We start from the raw sequence: 15,098 nt of genomic DNA, 5'->3' as shown, positions 1-15,098 counted from the left end.
CCTCAGCGGTGAATTGCCTGAGACCGGCCAGGCTGCTGCGGCCTGCGGGTGGAAATTTATTCAGCCCACTCGGTGCAAGCAGCAAACAGCTCGTCCGCCGTCACTCGCTCGCCCGCTGCTGCCAGGCCTGCCACTCCGCACCACACCACACGCCAGCGAGAGTGTGTCAAGCGTGCCCTCAGTCTGCAACGCGTCTCTGCCATCTTCAAAGTTGACATTGAACTGCATCATCTTGATCTCGTCTTGATCTCATCTTGTCAAGCGCGTTGTAGGCAAGCAGGGACATATAGGCAAGATGGTAAGTGCTGCTATTGCGAGCACTCAGGCTGCATCGCTGTGCTGGCTCGGATCAAGGCTGGAGAAAGGAGCAGAAGATATTGAAGGGGAAGGGGCTGGTAATGGCCGGAAGAAGGAGTGAATCGAATGCGTTTGCATTTTTCGCTGGAGTGGAAGGGTAATCAGAAGCCGAAGATGAGCTCAAACTACGTCTGCTCACCTCTGGAAGCCGAAGCCGGGCTTTCTGGGAGCTGGCCTCTAAAGATTTGATCTTTGACTGGGGTTGGGCGGGAAGTGGAAGGCAACGTTGTGGGACTGGCTGTATTCGACAAAGGATAGGCAAGGTTTAGCATGTACGGCGGCTATTTGGGCCTTGGGAGCACACATTTGGATGGGCCTGAGAGAGGGTCTCGGGACTCTGCGCCTGTGGTCGACCAGTCAAGATCGCAACCCCGCAACATTCTTTGCGGGAACTGGAGGCAATATGCAAGCAGAAACTGACCCCTTCCGCAACGCTTGTCCTGCTTGCAGTCGAAACGCACAGCCAAGGTCGGTATCACCGGAAAGTACGGAACCCGTTACGGTTCTTCCCTGCGTCGTCAGGTCAAGAAGATCGAAATCTCGCAGCACTCGCGGTACACTTGCACCTTCTGCGGCAAGGACACCGTCAAGAGAAAGGCTGTTGGCATCTGGGAGTGCCGGGCTTGCAAGAAAGTCATTGCTGGTGGCGCATGGACCCTGAGCACTACTGCGGCGGCGACTGTCAGGAGGTGAGTTGGCCTCTCTAAAAGATGTGGAAGGATCGCAGCGTCGATACGCAGACGGAAGCGGTTGGAGGAGGCTTCCCATTCATGGGTGCTCAAGCTTCCATATGCATGATTAGCTGTTACTCTGTGGGAGCAGGCTCCCTATATCGTTCTGGTCGCGTGACACCATCTTGTCTTCCACCTCATCTTGGTGTCCATATGCTGACTCGTCTCCATGTGATTCCATGCTCTCCAGCACGATCCGTCGTCTCCGTGAGCTCACTGAGGCTTGATGGCTTAACCACATCAACATGCTCCATTGGGCATCCCGTCCACTGGGCTGCTGTCTTGCTGCGATTCAGCCCATCGCGAGCCCGTTTGCCGATGCGGTAGCAGCCTTTACTTCAAAGTCGCGCAGTCGCTCGCAGCATCGTTCCTCATGCGTTTATCATCGATTCGCCGATGATTCGTCGTCGCCTCTTCCGACAAGCGGTCTTTAGCCCTTCTTTCCACGCATCGTGCGCCATGGCGCGAGCGCATGTATCAGTATGACAACTCACGCACAAAAAGACACTTGCACGAGCATCTCTCCTTCACCTTCGCTGCGCTTGGTCTCGTCATCGACTGGGAATGAGCTGTCAGGAATGGGTTGCACCATGGAATAAGCCTCGATGAACTCAGATGATGGTGCCTTGAGTTTGGATACGAAAGCGCACCAAACGTCGTCACTCTGTGCCCCCACCATGGCTCAGGCGGCCGTAGTGAAACTGCTTCTGGAATCAATACGATATGGGAGACTTAGGTGAAGATTGCTTGCATACTGGACGCAATGTGCCTCCCTTGCCTTATGAAAGAAGCTAAGCCCAAAGACGTCTATGGGATTGGCTCATGCAGTCTTTGAAGCGCTCATCACCCGGCTCAGCAGAGGCTTGCCTTCCATCATCTGATTGCCGCTACCAGTGGCGTCCGTCCCTGCGGAGAAAGCAAAGTCGCGCAGCTTGCTGTGCGGCCGTGAGGTGCCCTTGCCTTTCCGCGCTGCACCCAGCAGCGGCTCCATCTGCATATTTTCACACCTCGCTGCCCCATCGGATCGCTGGCCGGCGCAACGGTCGCCGTCGCCGTCCTGGAGCTCGTCAGCGCTATCATGGCTGTCGCCGCTGCCGTCAAAACGCGCCGCCGAGTCCAGGCTGTCGAGCGCAAAGTGCTCTTCCCTGTTGGCGTCCGAGGCAGAGATGCTCGGCATTCCCACAGGGTCTTGCCCATTGGCGTTAGCGTTCCGCACGCCAAACGCAGAGCCGGGTTGTAATGGCGATGGAGCAGCAGAGAGCGGAGCGGGCGAGCTGGAGCGGTACTTCCAGCCCATCTCCATCGCGTCACGCATGTCATTGGTGAGGAAGACTGGATCATGGCGAGCAAGGAGGAAAATAGGGGATATGTGGAACGGCATCATCAGCGACTCTTACGCCGCAGTGGACAGAGAAGGGGAAGGGGATGCAGAGAAGCTTACAGAAAAAGCAGATAGTCGCAAGACAGCCGCCAGCGACGAGGTCGATGAGGTAGTGGTGCATGAGGTACATTGTGCACCAGTACAGCCAGCCGGCATAGAGCCAGTAGAAGAAGCGTACGTCGATTCGGATGTCTCTGCCTCCTCTCCATCGTGAATTGCCTTTGCCGCCTTTGCCTTTGATGAGGGTGATGTAAAAGGGAAAAAAGTAGGAGCAAAACAGAGCTTCCATCGTCGCTGTCCCCGCGTGCAGAGATGGGAAGGCGCCAAAGGGGACAGGTGCGTTGGAGAATGTGAGCGTGTAGCCATGCCCTCCGAACAATTCGTCGATGCGGGCAAGACCGGCGGGCGAGCCCTTCATGCTGTAATTCGCAGGTGTGAGACCCTCACGGAGCTCGTACCCTGCACAGAATATAGGACGTTTCGCATCGAGTCGCTTTAGCCTTGGTTTAGAGACGTCAAATCTTGCCACTCACATGGCGGGGCGCATGGAAAGACGATCTGGATGATGACTCCGATCAAATTCATAAAGCCAAAGCTTGTGCCGAACACCTTGACGCTCCCAGGTGGGGCAAAGATGAAGAGGCAGGCTGCGACAACGAAGGGCGCGACGAAGTGTACGACACCGTAGGGAATCCACGCGAGGATGTCCAACGCGGGATGGCCGAGGCGCGTCAAAATGTCTGAGATGCTCGCACCGTACCAAATGGTTTCGAGCGTCGGGAGAAGCGAGACCCAGATATGCGGGCGCGAGTCTGGCGGGATGAACTTGGACGAGTAGAAAAAGAGAAGCCAGCAGAAGATTGGCCCCGCTGGGAGGAAGAACTGTGAGGTGATAGGTAGCAGGATGGCAAGTGCGTACAGCGCCGGGATGGATAGCTTGAGTGGGAAGCAGGGCACCTCCATGATGAACAAGCTGAACAGTGAGATGCCGCCCAAGATGGCGTACTTGACTTTTTCCCCTACGGAAAAGTGGTACTCCCTGAAACGCCTGAGGGACAAAGAGATCGAGATCGACGTCTCCAAGCGCGAAGCGGCGGAGAGCGTGCGTGAGAGGAGGTAGCGCAAAGCGTGCGGCAGGCGAGATGCGCTCGCTATTCGCCCCTGCAGGCGGGTTATCCGCGGTGATTCGACTACCATCCTCCACATTGGGCCAGCCGGGCTTGCTATGGAGAGATCGGAGTGAACGCCGCCGTCCATAAGGTGTCTTTGCCTCTTCAATAGTTCTCGGCCGCCTCCTTCCAATCAAGCCTTGATCCGAGCGACGGCTTCCCGTGCTCGCGGGAAAGGGGCGGACTTTTAGCTATTCGTGCACCCCTTGTCGGCCTCGCCTATGGACTGCCCAAGTCAATTGGAAGCACGCTGAGGTAAATGGTGGCGATTGGTGATGACGCAGCCAAGATGTGATACCGGCAAGGTGGATATAGAATGTACACAGCTTGCACTTGATGTCGCTAAGCTGCTGTTGATCGGGACGGCGACGATGACCGCGAGCCTGTAGCGAAGAGTTGCAATCTTAGCTGCATGCTTCTGTAAGCTGCATCTCCATCAGAGAAACCCCCATGAGCTTCATGCCCACGATTAGCGATCAGTCAAATACACTTGACTGACATCCGCAGTCCGCCTTTCGTCTGGTCAGGGTGAAGGGTTGCACAAAAGCCCTACGGAGCGGGTCAACCAACCTGTCCGTGTCTGTGCGTGCTGCTTCACCACCTGGGTATTGCGAAGAGTTTGCGCCGCAACCAAGTTGGCGATCCTCTCGTCCGCGGAGACGGAAGAGAGCGAGAGTGTGTCTCATTTTTTGTGCCGATCACCGAGAGATTGGAACCGCAACAAAACAGTCTGCACCGCTGGTATGAGTTCGTGGTTTGGTGACCACAGACCTGAGACCAGGGTGTAGTTGAAATGGACTCCAGACTTCAAAGCCTGGTCCCACGGTGCAATGGTGTACACTGCACTGCAACTTGCCCCTACTCATGCCAAGGACTTCGCCGGAAGGAATACATGCAAAACGCCGTACGCCAGACGCCAGTGCATGGGTTTCCTTGTCCTCCTCTGATCATCTACTTTATGTGCATGGCCGCAGCAGCAGCGTCGCATCGAGACCAGCATGACGGGTATCAATCAGATTGGCGGCCGGTAAGTCGCTTGTACTCATTGCCTCTCTCTCTTTTACTCTGGCCCTCGAATTCCAAGAATGCGTTCAGCTATGTGAATGATGCCCGTACCTACGTTTTGTCTGTCTCCCACGCTTCGCATTCTTGCAGATACACGACCAGCCGCCTCAACCGTCACAGTAGTGGTGGCAATGTAGACATGACTTCCAGCGGCCACAGCAACACGAAGCGCTCCGTTTTCTCATCCTCTGCCCATACCGGACGTCCTTCCGTGCCGTCGTCCACCTTCAACTTGTTCAGATCCAGGCATGACCAACCGGGCAAACGCAGAGCCGTCGAGCAGATCCTAGCGTCCCAGGCAGAAAAGAAAAAGGCTAAGCCCGGACCGGAGACCAAGCACGCAACCAATGCAGAAATTGACCACGTCCAGCCTTATGGAGGGACAGCTGATGAGGCACGCCTGGAGGACCACGCCGCGCTTGCAGAGAAGAAGCGTTTCAGAGACATGCGATCATTTCTCTTACAGCAGAACGATTGGACCGGTGCATGCATGTCTAAAGATCTGAAAGAGACCGCGGACCGTCCGCTTATCCCGCCACCCAATTCTTCGTTGTCACGTGCCGAGGGGGTACCGTTGGCTGAGAGGGAATGCTATCGTTTGCCGACACCCCTCCAGCTGATCATACCGGAGCAAAACCAGTCCCAAATAAATGCTTGGGATGCGCCTGATGACAGTGCTCTTTCGGCGAGCAACACTCAGTACAGATCAAAGAGCTCACCTCCGGTCGCGCTGACGAGCAACACAGACATTCTACCCTATTCTGAAGGTCAGGATCACAGTGACTGTGCATACAGCGACCGCTCGTCCTTGCCTGACCTCTCTCCTACCGATCCTGTCGACACCGAGAATTTGCACGCTGCATGCGATCGGCATATGCATTGCGACTCATCACCTCCGCCCCTTTCGTCCTCTGAAAGAACAGCAGCTGACATGACCGCCACATTCGCGTACGAGAGCGTGGAAGAGATGGAGGATGAGGTAGCACAGCTCGTTGGAGGTCGCAGAGTCTCGTCATCCTCTTTAGTCCAGATACCTCGGTTGCCCTCGATCATAGTTGCGACCGTTGCGGATGCTGGTGATGTCAACATGGAAAAGACACCCACCTTTGCGGAGCTTCGATCTGAGCACAGAATCCATGAGATCAAGTCGCATTCAGAGCCTGATCTGGCCAAAGATGCGGCTGCCAACGAGCAGTTTCTGAATACAGTCACTGAACATCGACGAACTGAGCGGTGTTCACCCGCGGCTCGGGAACAGCCAGAGGACGTTCAGCCTTCAAGAAGCCACGCAGAGGAGCAACATCACGACGTCGAAGACAGTAAGACGCCCGAAGTGGAGGAACACCTCTCCACGTTCGAACACGCCCAGAGACTTGCGCAGCTCGAGAAGGAGTTGCAAGCAGGAGAGGAGAGACTTCAAGCGAGGATGCGTGCTGCGCTACTTGGACGTAGGATGCAATGAATAGAAAGCCATGCGTTTAAAGGAGAGCTATGATCGAATAGGCGTGTACTCCAGCGGCTGGCGAAGAAATGTGACGGGATGCGGCAATGTTAGAACAACTGAGAATCTGGATTTGCAAAAGTTGAAGGTACAGCAACTCACTATTCGTGGCTGCCTCCACGCTAGCCAGTCACTGCTCTCTGTCGGTAGCAGGCCCATACTCCAGCACTTCCAGATACCGAGCGCGACCGCTGCGAGGTGGCACAGAATGAAGACGATCTTGGGCAGCAGGAGCGAATGTGATGGGGAAGCAAAGCGTGCGAACGCTAGAGAAACATTCAATCGAATTCGAACAAACCATTCATCAGTATACCCTCTATTGCAATCTTGCCAAGGGGCATGGCTCACTCTGCTGCGTTGTAGCGATACCTTTAACTGGTGTCTGGAAGAGCATACTGACGGCCATCATGCTGAAGATTTGCACGGTGTTGCCGCTCATGTACAACATGAACGCGTTCATCGGCAGGTTCTTCGCGGGTGAGTAGGACACCTCCCACGCTTTGGCCAGCTGCAGCTCGGAAGGATCTGATCGCGCTGCCGCCGCTTGCCCCAACTTGCTGCTCTTCTGCTTGTCCACAGAGTCGCAGGGGGGGGACGGCGCATGTGTGGGTGTCAGAGCATTGAAACCAGTGGTCGGCTAAGCCAGAGCGCACCTTTGCTACTGAAACGTCGGGCGTGTAGCCTGGCGGATTGACCGCAGGCGTCGCTTTCGCGGATGACCTACAAGTTATTTAGCAAACCAGAGAATGAAAGATCAAAGCGTCAGGACCAAGGCCGAGGCTGAGCTGCAGACACACAAGAGCTCCAGCCAACGATGAACGACGTACCGACTAGGTCCTGGCGCGGCTTGGGCCCATGCGAGAAGAGCCGGCATACTGGCGAGCGAGCTGTGTGATCGATTTGTCTATGCGTCTTGTATTATCGCGTCCTGAATAGCGGACGCACCCTTGTTCTTTTCCTCTTGATGGCGAGCAAGTTACGTGTTGGACTTGTCAGCAAGGCTGCAAGCATTCCACCTTATCCCAGGGCCCAGCAGCATCAAGCTGTCAGCAAGCACCATGCATGTGCCTTAACAGTTCCGCTCCTCCTCACCCACACTCTGGAGCCCACTGAACAATTCGGCGTTTCGGAGTAAGAGGTCACATGACATACATTGACACGCACTGAGAGTAAAGTATACTTTTTCTGTTGGAACCTAGAGTCCCCAGAGAGAGACGAGAGAAAACGAGAGAGGCCGAGAGAGAGAATCTCCATCTCTTTGGGGTTGGGTTTCTGATTCAATCATTCGTCGACCGAGCTCTCATTAATTTTGATCTATTGCATTCTACAGCCTACCATCGCCTCACTCACACACGTCCTGCTTTCCTCCATAGAAGGTCAAACACCACGCTGCTCGCATCTGGTTCTGCGCTACAGATTGAGAGCCTTGTAAACGAATTCAGGGAGGCGCAGTCGGCGCTATTTCGACCCGGCCACCGTTGTCCGCGATGCTGATGCCCTCGAACGGGGTTCCACACACTAGCAGCGCTGCGAGCGAAGCCGGCAGCACCTCCACTGCAGCTCCGACTACTTCTGCTGGCGGTACATCTGATAGAGGCCACGAGACCGCCACGGCGGCCACATCAGCAGCAACATCCTCCCATTCGCCCATACAATCCCAAGCCAGCTTCTTTACAGCAGGGAGCAGTAGCGGCGGCGGCGCCGTTGGAGGCACTGCGAATCAACCAGGCGCCGATGCTCTGCTTCAGCATGTTTACCAGGTGAGCTGGCTTGCAGCCTGATTCGGTGTAGAAATCTGGTCACTTACCATTCTCATTCTCATCCTCGCTGCACCGAATCGACCATCAGAATGGATTCTGCAAGTCAGTCGTCAGATTCTGATGACCCCTGTCAGCCGTGAATGCTCATTGAATGATTCTCTCTTGCCTCCTTTCTGATCCGGCAGCGCACAGTGGCAGTGAGTGCTTGGCAGCTGAGCGGTCCGTTTACCTTTCACACCGAACGATGAAGGCTGAAATTTTTGTTTGTTTGTGTATCCTGTTACAGCGATTGCATTCTCCACTTTCACAGCGTAAACGGGTTCACTCGCATGTTCCACCTCCACACACTCCTCCTTGCTCGCTCTCCATACCTCCGCCAACTTTTGATGAGCACACATCGAAGAGAGATTGGTGGGTTCGCTCTTCATACAACAACGCACAGATGAACCTTTCGCTGACATGGTGGATGCTTCTGCAGGCCTCCAACTCGATGACCCGCACATCACCGAGGACGCCATCTCCATCTGCCTGGGCCACCTCTATGGCGGGCCATCCTCCTCGCTCATCACACCCGAGAATGCACTAGCCGTTCTGGCAGCTGCGTTCTACCTGCAGCTCGACGAGTTGTGCCAAGCAGCCCACGCGATTTGCAAGCAGAGCATCACAGCCGACAACGTGCAGAGCTACATCGCCTTCTCACGCGCCACGACCCAACACCCTCGCTTGTCGTCCTTTTCCACTACAAGCTCACCAGCTTTCGGCGACGTCAACAACAGCAGTGCGTCGCACTCGCCGAACGGGTCCATCGCCTCGTCCTCCACAGCCCCGCCCCGGTACGGTGCATACAGCGAGGACCTGAATCGAACCACGACGGAATTCCTGGCGCGGGCACTACCGGTGGAGACTGGCGCATTTTCCGTGCCGCCGGTACCGGGGGCACAGGAGCGCTTGATAGGTATCTACTCGACGCTGGACTTTGACCTGTTCAAATCGATCGCGCAGCATCCCAGCTTCCCGGCACGCTCGACGCAGGAGCTTTTCAACTTTTCTAAGAAGTGTGTTGCGGCTAGGAAGAAGAGGCTTGGCACCGCGTTAGGGGAGGAACAGGTTGTTCTTGCTTTTGCGGGCCAGGGTGGCGGTGCGGTGCAGGTGCTGCGGAAGCCACCGAAAAAGCTTTCAAAGATAGGGCCGCACGCTCTGGCCAACAAGTAGGCGCCCGTATCCCTTCTCAATCACGTCTCGGTGAGCTTCAATCAGCAGAGTCGCTGTTGCGCAGATTCTCCTCCTTATTGCCCCATAGCATCTCCAAAAAAGGCTTAATAGATGCTGCGAAAGCGTACTGCCATCATCTGAAGAAAGGCATTTTCTGCTGGTTGCAAGAGTATGGCGTATGCAATGGTGTCAAATGTTCTATTCTAGATCACATCTGGTATTGCGTGAACACGTAGTTGTTGCCATCCTTTTTATGAAGGGGGTGGCTGCTGGCTGTATAAGGACAGGGCCTCGAGCTTGGACTTGGAATCAAGTTCGTCAGCCAGCTGCACGATCTGTCGCGTGATGTCTTGGAAGATGGGGAACGTCTGTGATTGTCGATATCGTCTGAGCAGCGTCTGACTCAGCAGCGTCCCGCTCGGCGCACTAGCCGTGTCGTCGTTCTCCTCTTCACTTCCTCGCGGCGCAGTGAGCGCGTTGCTCCCTTCCGCCGCATCGATGTCGGCGCCAGCAGGTAGGGGCGCGCTGACGTTGTGGATGCCGACCTGCGCCGCGGCGCCACCCGCGCACGTATGCTGCAGCGCCTCGTCTCTTGCGTCATCGAGCACGCGTACAAGCCCCGGATCGATGGGTATGCGTCCGAGAAAATGGATCCCTTCACGCTTCGCGAGCGCCTCGCCGCCTCCGCGGCCCCAGACGTTGGTACATTCGGAGCAGTGTGGGCAGACATAGCCGCTCATGTTCTCAATCAGCCCAAGCAGTGGCAGGGCGGTCTTGCGTGTAAAGTCGAGCGAGCGCATGTTATCGGCCAGCGAGACGGCTTGAGGCGTTGTGACGAGCACCGCGGTAGGGTTGAAAGTGCGTAGATACTCGAGAAGGGAGATGTGCTCGTCGGATGTTCCTATGCAAAATGTGAGCGAGGAAGATATAAGTGTCTCTAGAGGCAGGAAAGAAAAGCAGCATGGTTCTCACCTGGCGGAGTGTCAATAATCAAGTAGTCAAGCTCTCCCCATCGCACATCTCCGAGAAACTGCTTGATCATGGCATTCTTCTTTGGCCCACGCCAGACGACGCTGTCGTTTTTGCTCTTGAGCAAGAAGCCCACGCTCATGACGGCCAGTCGCTGGGTGGCATCTGCGAAGACGGGAACCCACCCGTCGGAGGATTGCTTAACGTTCGAACCGTCCAGACCGACCATACGCGGAATCGAAGGCCCGGTCAAGTCTACATCCAGGATACCCACCCGTGGAATACGACTGGAAGAGGCAGACACTGCCGCTAATGTAGACGTGCTCGGCCCCGCATGCTGGGGGCTGTTGCTGCCGCTGCCAGCTTGGGCAGAGTCAGGCACAGGCGTCGAGGAGAGCGAGAGGGCAAGCTGCGCTGCGATGGAGCTCTTGCCTACGCCGCCTTTTCCGGAGAGGACGATGATGATGTGCTTGACGTTGCTCAAGCGGCGGATGATCTTTTCATCGGGGCCTGCTTGCGAGGCGGACATGGCGCCGTTTTGCTTCTTTGGTCTGGGAGTTGCAGCTGGCGCTGAAGTTATGAATGATTGAGATGCTGCCAAAGAGGGCGAAGCGCATCGGCCGGTAAGCGCTGCTGAGTTCAAATGGTGGAGTCCGCAGGTCCTCGGGTGCGCAAGGATGAAGAAGTGATGAAGGGGAAGGCTTTTTTAATAATAAAAAAGAAATGCACCATAGGTGTAGAGAGTGCCTGAACTCATGCTTGGTATGATGGCACCATCGCAGGCGGGCAGCGCCGAACCCTACTCCCCATTGACTGTCCTGGTGCCAACCATCCTCGCACTTTATGGCGCAGCGACCGTAACACGATCGTTCCATCCATAAAACCAGCGACGGTGATCGAACACACAGGCGGGCACAGCTTTTGAGTTCTGGTGCATCATCTCGAAGACTTGAATCCACGTTGATCGTTTCACCCCCGCCTTTGCCCCAAACACATGCTCTCTCTACGCCAACCTTCAATTGCATGCATTGGTCCTTATAAATTGGTGCCGCGGCTTGCTGCTTCCTCGTATGGAGCGCTGTCTATCACCACGACAGAACCAACAGATAATCAAAAACCACGAAGGAAACCACCAGAGGAACACCCTGTATTTCACCCCGACCTACCTTCATTCAACAGGTACCGAGCCCGTATTGGAGACCCACCCTCCCCTGAGCACCACCTGCAAGATGTTCGTACCGGCGCATGCTCTCGGAGAGTCTGGCTTTAAGGTCACACCTGGTGAGCAAGCCCTTGCGGAAATCATGTGCAGATTACCCGCCTGCCATGTACGAGGAGGCTCACCTGCACCAATCTCGCACACCGCCTCTCGACATCTATTGTCTATTGTTTGCAGTCTCACTACTGTGAGCACCTGGTATATCGCGGCAATGAGGAATCTCCTAGGCCCAGCTGACTGACACTCCAACACCCGACTGGATCCACTTCGACAGGAGCGATGGCCCTGACCTGGGCGCCTGATATCGCACCGGTTGCTCAGCCCTTCAACGCCTTCAATGCCACTCTCGAAGGCAGCTACAAATTGATGACCAATGTCGGAACTTTCTACACGGCAGATTCTATTCACAACCTTGCCCTCCCCAAGTGTTACCTCGAAAAGGTATGTGAGGCGCGGACAGTCGCTTACTGCTCTTGCCCTTGGCCTTGCATTCACGTTGAAAGCCCTCATTTTTTGAATCGCGCGTGGCAAGACTAACATTGTTCAAACTTATTTATTGCGCTTTGTTAGCACATGGAAACATCGAGCTAGTTGTCCTTTCCCTCAAAGGAGGGTTCGAGCTCTTCAAGAACCTCAGCAGTCTCGACTCTTCAGTCGAGAATCTGCGCGAGGAGCTCCAAGCAGCAGAGGCGGTGCCAGGCGCCAAGAAGCTCGACAACTTCTAACCCGCTCGAAGTGATCCGAAGCTGACTGACGAGAAAATCGGGAAGACCTTCGAGGCGCTGGCCGAGGAGGTCCCCTCCAACCACACCGGTCTGCTCGAAGTGAACGCGAAGACCATCCGCGAAATCCACGCCGTCGTGCATGTCGCGGTAGTCCAGGTGGAGTACAACCAGCTCAGCTTGGAGATCGAATGGAACGGCGTCATGGCCACATGCAAGGAGCGGCGAAATGTGCTCGTGCGGCCAGCTACAGCTAGGCGACTTACGCTTGCACATGCTGTACCTCGACAAGGAGAGTTTTGATGAGAACCTCAAGCTCGTGGACGGCGTCACGCAGCTAGTCATGGTGTGAAATCTGGCGCAGTACGAGCGGCTCATCGTCATCTCCAGCTCGACGAAGGCAGCGACCGTGAAGAGCAATGGGGAAGCGGCGAAGGTCCATCCGGATCAGCAGACGTTCGACAAGCTCCGCACTTTGGTCGACGAGGTGGAGAAATTGTCCGGGACACGCTACCCCGCCGCGGCCATGGGCTGATCAAAAGGAGGATCCCGTAGAGACAGAAAAGTGCCGATGTAGAAGGTCGAAAGGGCCGATTGCACCCTCCCATTCTATGTATCAAATTCTCAAGTCCTTTTTTTGCAACGCCCTGTGCGTGCAGATCTCGCGTCACGACGATATGTGCAATGGAATATTAATTTCTTTTTGTCAATAGCTTCCGTGCGGGGATGCGGATCACACTGCGTCTTGCGGCTCTCACGCGCCCTCCTTCTCCGCCTCGGCAAGGTGCTTCCTGAACAGATCCTCGGCGCGCTTCCAGACGGCACCCTTGCCTTCCACATGGCTCTCCGCGACCTTTCCGGCGGCGGCGACGCCGGTGACGTACGGGAGCTGCAGCAATGAGGGGAGAAGGTCACTGGAGAAGCCCTCGGACGCTTCGCGCGGCAGGAGCGTCGGTAGGTGGTCGATCGAAACGACCGTCAGCGGGTTCTGTGCTGCGTCCGCGCCGGAGAGGGGGACGTCGACGGTGGGCTCATCAAAGGTCGTGTTGATGTCGTAGATCGGCAGCGGGTTGTTCGGGTTCGTTGTATCGCAACTGACGTCGACGACAACGCCAAGGCGGCGCTCGGCACCGGCCGACTCGATAAAGTCCTTGGTGAGGAACGCGGGGATCTTCGTGTTGAGGTAGATGGCGTTGAGGAAGATGTCGACGTCGAGCATCTCTTGGTAGGGCCCGCTCTTGGCAGCGGTCTCCTGCATGTCCCAGCGGACAATGTCGTCACTGGCCAGGCCGGCCTTTTCGAAGAAGTCGATCGCGCCGCGTCCGCACCGCCCGAGCGCGCCGACGACGAGTGCCTTGACCTTTCCATCCTTTTTGTGCTTGCGGATGACCTCGATGCGCTCGCGCGCGTACTTGACCAGCTCACCCTCGTTCGGGTAGCGAACCTGCTTGCCGAGGCGCTTCTGCCCGCCGCTCTCGAGCTGCTCGGCGAGCGCAAGCAGGCCGAGCGCCGCGCCGGCAAACCCGGCGTGCCAGCCGAAGGCGGCAACACGCCTACCGTTGGCGTCCTCGAGGAACTCGAGGTCGTACAGTTTTCCACCGCCCTGCCTGAAGCGCGACAGAACGTCGACCCAGCCGGCTTGCTTCTTGAAGCAGTGTGCGAACTGGATGTGCGTGTGCGGCAGTGGCGGACCGGGCGCTGGCAGCTCCTTCAGCCCAATGATCGGGATGTGCGGCGGCACCTGGTCCCATGTGTTGTGCGGCGAGAGTTTGCAGCCGACCCTGGAAGGAGCGACGCGGTGGCACTTGAGCGTTTGAATGCAAAGGCTGGGGAGAACAGATGGTGGTCTCTATCGGCGACGGACTCACTTTTCATACTCTTCGTCCGCAAAAATCCGCTGTGGGTCGCGCTCGACGGTAACGTCCCAGCCGTGCTCGATAAGGGTCTTGGCTGTTGTGGGGGTCAGCGCTGCGCGGTGCTCGTGCGGCTTCATCTCACAGCGGAGGTAGATTGGCTGCTTGGCATGCAGCGCGGGTTGGGAAGCCATGTTTGTCCTGCTCTTGCGACGTTCGGTCCTGATGCTTGATTTCAGCTTCCTGAGAGGCCGGTGCAGTCGTTCCTTTCTTCCTTCCTTCCTTGGTTGATTGCTGTGACTAGAAGAGGAGGTAGGTGCAAGTAGGTGATGAAGAAGCAAGCATATCATTCCCTCCATCCTCCGATTGGAAGCTGAGCTGTCGATAGACCGGCCGACAAACTGACTGACTGTGCGCTATACAGGTGTGCAGAAATGGGTGACTCACATTCACACAGCCACAGTGAGACGCGCCAGAAGGCGGAACCATAAACATTCACTCACCGCTTGGCTGAGTCTGAACCCCGGGGGGGGGGCATTCAAGGCCACAGAGAAGGAAAAAGTAGGAATAGGGTTGCGAACATTCTACACGTTGCCGGGACTGCCGGCTGGCAATTAGCGAGCAAGGCAAGGCACAGACTACAGACTACACATCACTCAACAGTATATATTGTAATCAGTATATCTATATCTACCATGTGCTCACAGAGACCTCACTTCAGCTTGACGTTCAACGCTCCCAAATTGTCCGCTCCACCGGTTTGCCTTCTCAGCAGAAAGTTCCACCGGGGCAGATCGTGGAGACGAGACGCGCGCTGTCCGTTGGTCGAAGAGTCGTGCTGCCCCCCGACCCACCACCACCCGCGGACTCCGTCGTGCCGAGGCTGTGGTCGCCCTAGCCAGACCGCCTCGCAGAGCCCGGTAGAGAAACTCGGGCGTCTCATCAACCGCAAGTACCAGCTGAACTTGTATAGGTTGGTATATATATATATATATATGTTGCCAAGTGCTAGCGGGAACTGCCTGTGCATATTGCGCGCAGGAATGTCCCGTGCAGAACCGTGCCAACAGCTACAAAAGTAGTTATTCGAGAACAACCTCCATTTCTACCCGACCTTCTTCAACTTTGCCGGGATACAGAACCACTCCCGACCAAGTGC

The 15,098-nt window shown here is 56.1% G+C and overlaps 8 protein-coding genes across 8 annotated transcripts; 4 read left to right on the top strand and 4 right to left on the bottom strand.

Annotated features, from left to right (window-relative positions):
• Positions 1-295: 295 nt before the first annotated feature.
• Positions 296-1,315, top strand: K437DRAFT_279298 (putative RPL43B-60S large subunit ribosomal protein; the record flags this gene model as incomplete). Its single annotated transcript, XM_013385758.1, has 3 exons — positions 296-298; positions 808-1,046; positions 1,279-1,315. The coding sequence occupies 3 exons, from the start codon at positions 296-298 to the stop codon at positions 1,313-1,315; spliced, it is 279 nt and encodes a 92-aa protein (XP_013241212.1).
• A 201-nt stretch (positions 1,316-1,516) lies between these two features.
• Positions 1,517-4,078, bottom strand: K437DRAFT_194570 (PAP2-domain-containing protein). Its single transcript, XM_013385757.1, has 3 exons — positions 3,003-4,078; positions 2,530-2,928; positions 1,517-2,420 (listed from the first exon to the last, which is right to left on the bottom strand). Exons 1-3 carry the CDS (start codon positions 3,724-3,726, stop codon positions 1,909-1,911), a joined length of 1,635 nt encoding a protein of 544 aa, XP_013241211.1. The 5' UTR covers positions 3,727-4,078; the 3' UTR covers positions 1,517-1,908.
• Positions 4,079-4,636: 558 nt separating this feature from the next.
• On the top strand, positions 4,637-6,165 carry K437DRAFT_295986 (uncharacterized protein; the record flags this gene model as incomplete). The annotated part of the gene is made up of 2 exons (XM_013385756.1): positions 4,637-4,665; positions 4,794-6,165. 2 exons carry the CDS (start codon positions 4,637-4,639, stop codon positions 6,163-6,165), a joined length of 1,401 nt encoding a protein of 466 aa, XP_013241210.1.
• A 27-nt stretch (positions 6,166-6,192) lies between these two features.
• Positions 6,193-7,078, bottom strand: K437DRAFT_279296 (DUF1077-domain-containing protein; the record flags this gene model as incomplete). The annotated part of the gene is made up of 5 exons (XM_013385755.1): positions 6,193-6,222; positions 6,307-6,470; positions 6,553-6,772; positions 6,858-6,924; positions 7,032-7,078. The coding sequence occupies 5 exons, from the start codon at positions 7,076-7,078 to the stop codon at positions 6,193-6,195; spliced, it is 528 nt and encodes a 175-aa protein (XP_013241209.1).
• A 344-nt stretch (positions 7,079-7,422) lies between these two features.
• Positions 7,423-9,475, top strand: K437DRAFT_258863 (uncharacterized protein). Its single transcript, XM_013385754.1, has 5 exons — positions 7,423-7,964; positions 8,053-8,066; positions 8,150-8,161; positions 8,251-8,375; positions 8,443-9,475. Exons 1-5 carry the CDS (start codon positions 7,692-7,694, stop codon positions 9,174-9,176), a joined length of 1,158 nt encoding a protein of 385 aa, XP_013241208.1. The 5' UTR covers positions 7,423-7,691; the 3' UTR covers positions 9,177-9,475.
• K437DRAFT_258862 (P-loop containing nucleoside triphosphate hydrolase protein) lies at positions 9,356-10,796 on the bottom strand. Its single transcript, XM_013385753.1, has 2 exons — positions 10,149-10,796; positions 9,356-10,077 (listed from the first exon to the last, which is right to left on the bottom strand). Exons 1-2 carry the CDS (start codon positions 10,672-10,674, stop codon positions 9,428-9,430), a joined length of 1,176 nt encoding a protein of 391 aa, XP_013241207.1. The 5' UTR covers positions 10,675-10,796; the 3' UTR covers positions 9,356-9,427.
• Positions 10,797-11,374: 578 nt separating this feature from the next.
• On the top strand, positions 11,375-12,621 carry K437DRAFT_270146 (uncharacterized protein; the record flags this gene model as incomplete). The annotated part of the gene is made up of 5 exons (XM_013385752.1): positions 11,375-11,426; positions 11,639-11,809; positions 11,935-12,056; positions 12,135-12,365; positions 12,451-12,621. 5 exons carry the CDS (start codon positions 11,375-11,377, stop codon positions 12,619-12,621), a joined length of 747 nt encoding a protein of 248 aa, XP_013241206.1.
• A 142-nt stretch (positions 12,622-12,763) lies between these two features.
• K437DRAFT_275874 (Formate/glycerate dehydrogenase catalytic domain-like protein) lies at positions 12,764-14,240 on the bottom strand. The gene is made up of 2 exons (XM_013385751.1): positions 13,955-14,240; positions 12,764-13,867 (listed from the first exon to the last, which is right to left on the bottom strand). The coding sequence occupies exons 1-2, from the start codon at positions 14,131-14,133 to the stop codon at positions 12,841-12,843; spliced, it is 1,206 nt and encodes a 401-aa protein (XP_013241205.1). The 5' UTR covers positions 14,134-14,240; the 3' UTR covers positions 12,764-12,840.
• Between the last annotated feature and the right edge of the window lie 858 nt (positions 14,241-15,098).

This window comes from Tilletiaria anomala (genome assembly GCF_000711695.1).
Source record: "Tilletiaria anomala UBC 951 chromosome Unknown K437scaffold_98, whole genome shotgun sequence".
Taxonomy (NCBI): Eukaryota; Fungi; Basidiomycota; class Exobasidiomycetes; order Georgefischeriales; family Tilletiariaceae; genus Tilletiaria; species Tilletiaria anomala.
This window is presented reverse-complemented; position numbering and strand designations above follow the sequence as displayed.